Consider the following 12107-nt stretch of genomic DNA (forward strand, 5'->3'; position numbering starts at 1 on the left):
AGAACCAGAGAGGATGACAACCTACAGACATGCAGGCAATAATATAGGAAGGAGGGGGATTCTTTTCTTACCCCACCCAGCCATCATCACATGGAGTGGAAGTGGCCGGCGCTAGGACCCGGAAGGCGCCCCTGCTGCAGAGTGTACCGGCTTTGCTGCAATATAAATACTTGGGTAAAATGCAGAGCACATTCTTTCCTGCTTGCCAGCTGCAGAGTCCACAGCATCCCCAGTGCCTGGGCAACATCTCCTCCATCCTCCTGCACCCCTCACCCTCTCTGCACCCTCCTTTCTCTCCTCTGGCCATTTGCATGCATTTTATTCCACCAAAAATGGTTTGTGAGAGTGGAATCCTGGCAGATGATCCCAGCTCCATAGCAGGACCCCAGAAAGACCCCCTGATCGTCTCCTCATCCCAGATGTGGTCCTCACTGGCCACCTCTCCACTGGTGCCCACCAGCAGCAGCACTACTACTACCAGCAGCACCCCTGCAGATGAGGACATGATGATGGTGGTGATGAAGAAGAAGGAGCAGCAGCAGCAGCTTTATATTCGTGAATTTGAACCCTCAGATCAGGAGACTGCAAGGAGAATATTTTATGAAGGGATTAAAGAGAGGATTCCCAGCTCAGCATTTAGAGGGTTAAAATACCAGCCACTGCTCCAGTGCATCTATGCCCTGCTCACATGTAAGTAGAGGAGGGGGGGGGGGGGTGGTTATTAGCATCATCATCATCATCATCATTATCACTACTACTGCATTACTTCTTAGCCCCCCATGATAACTGCAGTGCAGGCCTCCTGGACCTGGTGACATTGCAGATGCTGACAACTTTATACATATGTATTTATTGTTTTATTACAACTTTATACATATGTATTTATTGTTTTGTTACAACTTGATACATTTGTGTTTATTGTTTTATTACAACTTTATACATATGTATTTATTGTTATATTACAGCTTTATACATATGTATTTATTGTTTTATTACAACTTTATACATATGTATGTATTTATTGTTTTATTACAGCTTTATACATTTGTATTTATTGTTTTGTTAGAACTGATACATTTGTGTTGATTGTTTTGTTACAACTGATACATTGTTGCTGCCTCCTGACTGTACTGTAATAGATGGGTTGGGGGGGGTTACATGTTGCCCGTTCATCTAAGACAGGGGTAGGGAACCTTGGCTCTCCAGCTGTTGCAAAACTACAACACCCATCATGCCTGGACAGCCGAAGGCTGTCCAGGCATGATGGGGGTTGTAGTTTTGCAACAGCTGGAGAGCCAAGGTTCCCTACCCCTGATCTAAGGCCTCCATCTAATATGTACAACTACTTTTTCTTAGTCCTGAATTGCAGGAGCATAGGGGTGTGTGTCAGGTACTAGAGCCAGGTGACCTGGTGAGGAGTGACCCATATACTCTACAAAGAAGTGATATCAATATGCCTAGGAGAGGGAGTGGAAAGGAACCGGTTCCATCCAGTTTGGACTGCTGCAACGGACGAGGCGTCCCATTGGGTCGTTTGGAAAGTTTCCCTGTAATAATTATAATAAAAACACTTTAGGTTCCACTCCACCTAATGTGCAGACGTGGATCAGGTTACATTCTAATGGTGCAGAGTATTTCAGCACTGCCAAGGAGCTAGGATCTAGGTTAAACTTTTGCATTGGCACATAAGAATGATGACTGTTTATTAGAACATAGTCAGATCTGCTACATCTGACCTGGTTGCATTGAAGTGGCACTTTTTGGAGTGTCCCCAAGCTGCAGTGAGGGTGGGATATCATGGGTGATGGGCTCTTATGTATGGTTGGAGATGTAGCGGTCTTAGAAGAATTGCAGATAGATAGGTGGTGCCAGGATTAGGGGGTGTGCCCTGGAAGTTTCTGGCTGTCAGAGGGACTTGGTTGCATGCATATATCCGTGTGCCACGCTGCAGTTCATTCATTGCTTTGTAATGCTGCTAATGCCGGGTATTGGGCACCCATGGCTTGTGGGAGGGTATTGCATTGGCACCGGTCTGCAGTGTGCAGCCGCTTCATAGACGCCTTGCATTGCCGGTGTTGCAGTGGGCTGCAGGATGTAGAGGAAGCCAGGAGTGTCAGGGTTAGATGGGTGCAAGCGGTAAGAAGGGTCTCATCTATGAGCCCCTCTTGTGGAACAGTTACCTAGATACAGAATGGAATGAAGGCCAATGAGAGGACAAGCCTGCCGGAGCCTGGCCCCCTTCTCCCCACCCTAGTGCTCTAATACAATGCAGATGTAGAATAATGGTCTCCTCTGCACCTGCGCAGATACAGCACGTGTTATCCCATAAATAAAATACATACGGATATAGCAGAGCAGAGTTTATTATCCGGCACCATGTGTCATGATATTATCCGGGTATCAGTGTGACGGATCCAGCTCTGCTGCATCCCATCCATGAGCTACCTGCCCCTGCTTTATAGTTACTATGATGGATGATGGATAGATGTCCCCTCCGCTCCGTGACCTGGGATGCAACCATTGCACTCACCCCTCCTGGCTGTAATGAATAGATCCTGTATTTGCTATCTTAAGCATTTGCTCCATTTACTGCCTTTGTGTATTGAGTGATATTGATTGAAGTTGCTGACATTTCAGTCTTGACTACATGACGCCTCCTCACTTTGGCTTATCGTTTCATTTCTTGACAAGATTAGTAGCTTTTATATATTAGGGACGTATACACGGTCATATAACGGATACAGATATACGTATCATAACGCTGATAGACGGATATGGACCCACACTGCATGTATCCCATATCATGGTATTACTTATAGGGGATAGGAAGGCAGCTCACAGAGGCCACCCATGGTTTAGGATACAGACGTGCAGGGACTCGCCATATGGGGGACTGTGGTTCAGACAAATGCTTGGATAATTTGTTAGTATCAGCAGAATCTGAAAAAACTAATGGTGAAATTTAGATGTCTTAAAGGGGTTCTATGATGTGACGCTAAGTGAGTGCATTGAGTCCAAACTGGGTCTCTGAGCAGGGGGATCCCTATAGATAAGATATAGGTCATGTCCAAACAGTAAGACTATGGATGGAGGGGATGTGACCTGTCCAGCCTTAAAGGGAAACTATCAGCAGGTTAGAAAAATCTAATTTACTGATATGTCCCTATAGGGCACAGGGCACTGTTCTTACCTTCATCCTCTACACCATTTCCATTATATTAGCAGTTTATTCCATATACTAATTAGTCATTTTGGGACTACCACCCTCAGTGCACAGATCCGCCCCCCAGCTAGTCCGCCCCTTCTAATGAATATCAGCAGGCGGACTGGATCAGTACACATGGGGGTGGTAGCCCCGCCCCCAGGGCACCAAAAAGCCTAATTTGCATATGGATGAAACCGCTAATATCATACAATCTATGCTGAGGGTAAGGGTGAGAAACTTACCTTCATCCTCAGCACCCCATGCGCTATAGGGACATAATTGTGCTTCTAAAAGGGTTGATGACCTATTCGTAGGACAGGCTAGCAATGATTATTTGTGGGTTACAAAGAAGATAAAATGAATGGGGCTGAGTCCCTAATACCTGGCACAGCCGTACAGCAGAGAGCCAGACCTTCAGACATCCAATATTACAGATCTTAAGGCATCAGTGTTTTAGCCCGTGAGAGTCCCTTATGTGATATTGTTCCAAAAAAGTTACAAAGACATATATTCTATAGACCAGTGTTCTCGGATTCTTATCATGGAGGACATGATGGGGGTTGTAACATTTGTAAGGGAGGGAGCTGCACTTTGATAGGAGTTCCACTTTTGCTAAAGCTATAGGTTGGGGAACCATGCCATAGACTATAGTGGAGACTTGCTTGCACATTTACAGCAATTTTTTATGGATCAACAGGAAGCCTTATGATGGGATAAATGTTCCCTGTTGAGTGATCTTGAGGTCATGTTTTACATTTTTATGCTGCAATACAGGGAGGGCATTTGCCTTTTAAGGGGTTATCCAGCGCTACAAAAACATGGCCACTTTCTCCCAGAGACAGCACCAATCTTGTCTCCAGTTCAGGTGTGGTTTGCAATTAAGCTCCATTCACTTCAATGGAAGTAAGTTAAAAAACCTGCACCCAAACTGGAGACAAGAGTGGGGCTGTCTCTGGAATAAAGTGGCCATGTTTTTGTAGCGCTGGATAATCCCTTTAACAGTTTAACCCCATCCACGAATAACATCGTAACCTTTCAAATAGTTTACAGAGCACAATTTAGTTCTAGCACAGAACCTGTCCCCACCTGCTGAGGAGGTGGCACTATAACCTGGGGGCATCTCAGCCAGTTTCACCTTGTTTCCTTGTACACTGCTTTTCAGAAATTCTGTAAAATTTTGCAGGGGTGAATGGAGCGTTACAGGACTGCCAGCTAACATGGTGCAGAATCTGTTATGCAGCAGGTTATACCAAGCAGAAGTGACAGCAGCACTTACTCTGAACTCTCCAGGAATCTAGGCTGACCTGTCACATCTTGGAGGGTAGATAGAACTTAGAGATCTGGCTCGGAGATTCCTCTGATGTGTTTTCTCTTCTGATTGTTATGTAATTAAGGGCCCTATTACACCAACAGATTATTTGACAGATTTTTTTTAAGCCAAAGCCAGGAATGGATTTGGAAAGAGGAGAAATCTCAGTCTTTCCTTTATGATCTGTTCTCTGTTTATAGTCCATTCCTGGCTTTGGTCAGATAATCTGTTGGTGTAATAGGGCCCTAACACTATTGCCCCTATTCCACAGGTCGTTTAGAGGAGCAAACGAGCGCTCTCAGCGCTCGTTTGCTCCTCGTTCCCCGCTCGCTGCCGCCGCTATTCAACGCGGCTGCAGCGAGCGGGTGAGTGTGGGAGGGGGCGGCGGGGAGCTGCGGGGGGGCTGCCCGGGGGATCGCTGATCGTCTGGGCAGCCCATAGGATATAGCAGCGTCTGCTGCCGATGCTCCTATTCAACGGAGCGACGGCAGCAGATCGCTGCTATATCAGTCGCTTGTTTTTCAACATGTTGAAAAACAAGCGACTGCAACGATGAGCCGACATGAACGATGTCAGCTGATCGTTGCACTCTATTCCACCGGACGATTATCGTCCGTAGCGGACGATATCGGCCGAATACGAACGATAATCGTTCCGTGGAATAGGGCCTTAAAGCTTTTTTTTTTTTAATCTATTATTGGTTTTGTTTTACGACTTGGTAAAAATACATGATGAGAGAAAACATGGCTGCTGTCTTCTGTAAACAGCACTACACCTGGCTTGTGGTGAAGTGCAGTATTGCAATTCAGTGAAGCTGAATTTTTTCATTTAAAAAACAAAACAAAAAAAACAACACATTTTTTTTAGCCCTGAATAATCCCCTTTAAGGCTATGTTCACACAACGTAAAACTACGGCTGTAGTTCTCGCCGCAGAACTACGGCCGTAGTTTTGCGGTGTGTAACATAGCCTTATGTGCAATGGGATCCCGGCCGGAGCGTACACACATCGCATACGCTCTGGCCAGGATCCCATACTGCGCCGGAAAAAACTGAAAGGTCAGTTTTCTGCGGCCGGAATTCAGTGAATTCCAGACGCAGAAAGATCTGTCAGTGCACACAGTGAAGCGAGCGGCTCCGGCCGCTCGCTTCACTGTGTGCTATGGTAAGCTCCGCGGCCGGAAAGATCATCCAGCCGGTACTTAAGTACCTGCCGAGATGATCCGGCCAGAGACCGGCCGTTCCGTGACCCGGTTGGGGTCACGGAACGGCCGGTCTCATACCTAGTGTGAACATAGCCTAAGGAAGGAAATATTTGGATTTAAAGGGTTGAGATCATTTGGGACATAAGATGATATAATGTACATGGTTATGGCCATGATAGATCAGACTGCAGAGGCCCATGTTACCTAGTGGGGTCAACACAGTCATCCAATATGCAGAACCATTATCTATTGCAGCTAGGAGTCACAATTATACAAGAACAGTCTCCAATGATGTGATGGAAGGATAGTGACAGCCATGATAAACACTAAAAAATGAAGCTGGCCATAGGCAGGAGCAGAGCAAACAATTGTGACTGGATGTGCCATCATTTTCTGGTTGTGTCCATTCATCCCCTAGATTAAATCTTTGATGGAAGCCTGATCTATCATGGAAGGTTTTATGGGCAATGAATAGTGGAGGACTAGATAGAAACATAGAAGATTGTCGGCAGACAAAGACCCCTGGGTCCCCCTAGTCTGCCCTTTAAGTATTTCCTTTCTTATTATCTTAGTATGGATATATGCTTATCCCAGGCAGGTTTACATTCTGTTATTGTGGATTTACCTACCACATCTGCTGGAAGTTTGTTCCAGGCATCTACTACGATTTCTGTAAAGTAATATTTTTTCACGTTGCTTCTGATCTTTCTCCCAACTAACCTCTCTCTGTGTCCTTTTGTTCTTGATATTCAGCCCTCCTTGCTAACAATGTTAGGTTCAGCCATCTTGGATGGTCCTCATGCACACTAGAGAAAAGTTGTATGGGACAGACTGACACCCCGATGTGTATGGGAGTTCCATGACTCTTCCCAACACATAATGTCGGGGAGAGAAGGACAGGACATACTAAATCTCAGTACCCAATTCTTCTGTATTCCCTTGACTATGGATCTCCCTCCTTTCCCTATGGAAATTACATTCACGCTCAGCTAAACCAAGTGTGCATGTATATTGGGGTTGTTGGGAGGAATAGCTGTTGGGGAACACAAGAAGAACAGACAGCTTTTAAATATGTATGGTCTGCTTTAGATTGCTGGAAGACCCCACCAAAATTGACAGAATCCCCCAACAAATATCTCTATTATATAACTATGCAGCAAAAAAATATAACGGCAAATATCTCTACTATATAACGATGCAAAATTAGACTATTGAAAAGAAATAAGCATATCATACTGTAACATACATAACAGATCACTAACTCAAAGGTCTATATTATGCTCAGCATGCATGCCTCCCCACTCCTCCACCGCTACTTACCCTGCATGTCCAGGGCTCATTAAGCAATCAAGACAAGGAGGGGTGGGGGAGGGATGAGGCATGCATGCAGCAGCTCAGACAGGCTTCTTGCTCTGAGAATGGTATGGAGCTGACAGATTTCACTTTAATGAGGTAGCAGATATGATTTTGTCAGTAACACATTTGGGCTGTATCTAAATTTCTAGGTTAAAAGAATGCTGTAGGTCAATTTGCAGTCCTGTGCAAATCCACTCAAGTTTTTATACCACAATGGGGGAGATTTATCAAACATGGTGTAAAGTTAAACTTTCTCAGTTGCCCCTAGCAACCAATCAGATTCCACCTTTCATTTTCCAAAGAGTCTGTGAGGAATGAAAGGTGGAATCTGATTGGTTGCTAGGGGCAACTGAGCCAGTTTCACTTTACACCATGTTTGATAAATCTCCAATGAGTTGTCAGCTCTGCTACATGCGTATTGATGTGTGTATATCTATGTATATTGTCCATTGCATTGTGTCATATATAACCTGTGTTCTCTGATTCTTGTTGTTTGGGATTTTCTATTCCGAAATCAACACTAAATTCTCTTTTCTGACAGGTATCGTTTATTTTTCTTCCTTATCTCCATAGTAATATGCTTTGTTGTGACCAACTCCTTGGTGCTGGCGTCCTGTATGCCCATCATTCTATTGGGCATGAGATACTACTTCAGTAGAAAAATTATCCTCCACCATCTCGAGTGTGCTCTACGCACGGACATGTCTGATATTGAACAATATTACATGAAACAGCCAGGTGAGTATAACCCCCCTGTACATAAAGGAACCTTCTACGCTGAGCCCCCTATCACCCCTGAGCAGGCATCTTATTCTTGCTTCAAGGCAACGCTGAGAAATGGCGCAGACATCTTTTCATTTTTGCTTTAAGTCCAGGAATCTCCATGCATGCTCCTCTGTCTAGACTAGGAAAAGCAACCCTGATTTTGTGGTTATTTTTTGTGTATATCTGGCTGCCAGCGATCACATATCCTGGACGCTGTATGAGCTGGAAAGGTAGGTATGTGCTAATTTATTTATCTGCCTGGCGGGAGGTGGGGGTGGGGGGGGGCAATGATGTATGTGTCCTGGGGGTGGTGGGATATAACACGGGTGGTCTCTGTAATATCTGGTAACTTGATTTTAGTTCTAACAACTTTAAGGAATGTGTATTAGTATAAATAGATAGCAGAGTCGGGTTTGTCATCTATCTATCTATCTATCTATCTCCTATCTATCTATCTTCTATCTATCTATCTTCTATCTATCTATCTCCTATCTATCTATCTCCTATCTATCTATCTATCTATCTCCTATCTATCTTCTATCTATCTATCTCCTAACTATCTATCTATCTATCTATCTATCTCTTGTCTATCTATCTATCTATCTATCTATCTATCTATCTATCTATCTATCTCTTGTCTATCTATCTATCTATCTATCTATCTATCTATCTATCTCTTGTCTATCTATCTATCTATCTATCTATCTATCTATCTATCTATCTATCTATTTCCTATCTATCTATCTCCTATCTATCTCCTATCTATCTATCTATCTCCTATCTATCTATCTATCTATCTATCTATCTATCTATCTATCTATCTATCTATGTATCTCCTATCTATCTATCTATCTCCTATCTATCTCTTGTCTATCTATCTCCTATCTATCTATCTATCTATCTCCTATCTATCTATCTATCTATCTATCTATCTATCTATCTATCTCCTATCTATCTATCTATCTATCTATCTATCTATCTATCTATCTATCTATCACATACTGAACAATAGTATAGCATATTGTCCTACACACCTGGCTCTTCCAGTAGACAATGCCACAGTCGGCTGATAGTCTATAGCATTGCACACTGACAAAGGAGAGTGAATCATTTCATGGCTTGTTAAGGTCGGGGGAAATGTTCTGCTTTTACATGTTACATTGTTATTATCCATTGTTAATGTAAAGTTGCACTTTATTGCTGAGCATTGTTCCCCTCGCAGTGCTGGGCCTTCACATGGGGTCAGCGCACAATCTATTGTGTGTGGCCTCTGGATAGCTCACAGCTGGGGAAACAATGATCAGACAGGTTGGATTGTTTCCCGTTTAACCTTTTGTTTCCACAGATAAGTAGCTCCTGCTTTAATCTGATAATATGTTTGTTTAATGTACGTTTCTGCTTTACAGCTGATCTACATAGAATGTGTGACTGGTGACGCTGCCAGTTTTGCAGTCTATTTGACAAAGAAATGAGATCAGAGTTTTGTCCCAATGAGGGAAATTGATCATGTTCATTGTAATCCGTGTTCTCCATAGAAGTCAATGGAATCTATAGAAACATAGACATGGTCTCATTGCTTGATCACCAACCTAACCGTATGATCATAAACTCTACAGTGATGTCTAGCACCGATCTATACCATAGAAGGCCTCGCTTTATGATAGGGCCACACAATGTGAGATTTTACTAGAACCTGTTTAATATGTGAACAGACCATTTCCGGTTTCTCTGAACATTGCGAACATTGTAATAGTGAGGGTGTAACTGAGTGTTCACAGTCATTGGAAATAAAGGTACATATATCATTGACAGACAATCCCTCTCTAGGTGGATAATATAGGTAATATGTCAACTTAACTTCATGGGCCAAGAGGGCATCATATTTGTGTTAATTCATGTAATCTATATCCATTGATTTGATTGGTTCCTGTGTATTTCTCCAATTAGGGGCACAATGGAAGTGGTGGGAGGGAAGAAAGGCAACTCAAGTTAGCTTACCCCAAATATGATTTCCTTTATGTGTTTGCCCAGAGTCACCATTTGCCCAAATATTAACTAGAATAGAATGGCCATACTGGAAAGGGAGGATGGAGAGAAAGATTACACTGTAGAACTGTGAACATAAAGCAATAGGAGCACAAGCCACAGCTGCCCTAAGCTTTATAAGGGATCAGAGATAAGTAGAAAGCCTTGATTTACCTTTTAAGAACGTTGTGAATCATCTTTAGCAGGCAAACCTGCACAGCTTACAGAGCCCAGAGCCCAGGCATTGTCAGATTCTATCCTGCACATAGCACATGCTAAGTCCTGCCCCCCCTGTTTCTTTGTTCTGTCTTAATTTATCTGTTACTAGAGACAGACATACCCTAACAACAGGCAGTGGACAGCAGATTGTACACAGGAGTGAAGCACCTAGTGTCCAAGACTTTGCAGCAGTTTTTTTTTTTTTTTTTTGTGTATAAAGCTATTGTTTATAAATGAAGTGGTCGACAGATATGTTAGAAATCACATAGGCTATAACATGGAGGGAAGTTGTTTGAAAGGACAGTCACCATTTTGAAGTTGTATAAGTGTGACAAGGTAGGACCCCTTTGATGGGGTTTTTAGCTGAATAAGATTTTACTATTGATGGTTGTCTTGACCTGGCACAGCCAAAGTGTACAGAGTACTATGACCAATAGACGTTCAGCACTGTGCTCAACCCTTTTATCAGTAAGAGGGTTTTATAAGCTCTCTAATGCTGTTCTCTCTTCATTGAAAACTTCTGTGGATCAAAGAACTCCAACCTTTACTGACGTCAGAATTTTTTATTTTTTTTTTTTAACAAAATGGAGCACCCCTTAAGCCAAACATGCGTAGCAGTCTAAAGGCAATAGTAAGTGACAATATAGATGGTTAGAAACCTAAGAAGGACACCCTTACACAGGGAATACCACTGCCCATACTACCCGTATAGTAAAGCAGATGATGGCAGGACCTGCTGACCAGCCCTCCCCTCTGGGCACACACCAGCATTATAATAAATATCTCCATTTACTTCTACATTTGATTTCACAGCGGCTTCTCATTTATGAAGCTAACTTAATTTACAGCAACTTGCCCAGAGACACATTTAGCAGAGCACTTCACTATGAATTGACAGTATGTATGATTGCCGGGGAATAAATTAGATTTGCTGATTCCCATATAATCATTCTAATGCACGGAAATTTCCTGATTTTGGTTCCAGCTTGTGGCATAGAGGTGGGCATGCTTTATAAATACAATAATATAAAGACGTGGTGCTAATATTAGGACTTTACAGGAGCGATGTAGAAAGTCTAATTCAGTAGCAGAGAATACTTGGGGTGCTCGCATTGTATGGTCAGTTCTCCTGTCACTCACATAGAACCAAAACCTCTGTAACCACACAGTGCCATGAAATTAATTTTAATTCATTTTCGTGACAGGTACGCTTTACAGTAACTTTTTTAATTTTCTTTGATTCTAATCACATTTAGAATTGGAAATCCTGAAATCTGGAATATTTTCCAGATGATAAATGACCTCAGCCAATGCTCTTTAGCCACTTCTTCTAGTTTACTGTCTATTGTGCTAGAGAACAGGTTAGTTGGATGACAGCTGCCTGCTAGGCCGGAGTATGATGAATAAGGAGAAGTCGAGTCTTTCTGTGTAAATAGATTAGTGTCACTTTTCTCATCTCGCTCCTGTACTAGCAAACAAACCAGCAGAGAGCGTGGCATGGGGCGGCTCGGGACAAGGAAAAATACGGAGAATTCACACAGATAAGATGCCTGGGTCCCTGTCAGATGCCAGATTCCTCTAGATAAAGTTATGTCAAGTACCGTGGCTGCTGGAATATTATACTATTCTTGCTGGAGCCATTGATCCATAGTATTACAATGCATGTTGAAGGGTTTCCCTCTTTTAGAAAAACTAGAAAAGTTAATAGTTGGGGGAGTGGCTTAGCTATGGAGCTGTGAAGACGTGCTTCCTAGGAGCTCCGTCCCAGCGGCCGTGACAAAGCAACCATTTGGTGCCTCAGTTGCCTTAAAGAGGATGCAGAAGTCGCAGGGGACACCCGCTGACACCCCTAACCGCCCGGTGACACGCTCGGCGGCCTCAGCTGTCGGTATCGACCGTTTCTTCCGGCCCGCTACACAGGGTATGCAGCATTCCAACATGGCGCCTGATCCTCCCTCACACACTGGGCCGCAGGACCCTCGGGGATCTGGACTGGGACGCGAGACCCGCGCTGAACCGCGGTGG

The 12107-nt window shown here is 43.4% G+C and overlaps 1 protein-coding gene across 1 annotated transcript in view; it reads left to right on the plus strand.

The window, feature by feature from the left end:
* Nucleotides 1–311: 311 nt before the first annotated feature.
* NAT8L (N-acetyltransferase 8 like) overlaps nucleotides 312–12107 on the plus strand; it is a 40591-nt gene continuing 28795 nt past the window's right edge. The window contains exons 1-2 of the mRNA XM_069977316.1: nucleotides 312–690; nucleotides 7647–7811. Of these exons, the coding sequence (XP_069833417.1) occupies nucleotides 312–690; nucleotides 7647–7811 (544 nt within the window). The remainder of the gene's footprint in view (nucleotides 691–7646; nucleotides 7812–12107) is intronic.

Source organism: Dendropsophus ebraccatus, chromosome 7, assembly GCF_027789765.1.
Source record: "Dendropsophus ebraccatus isolate aDenEbr1 chromosome 7, aDenEbr1.pat, whole genome shotgun sequence".
Taxonomy (NCBI): Eukaryota; Metazoa; Chordata; class Amphibia; order Anura; family Hylidae; genus Dendropsophus; species Dendropsophus ebraccatus.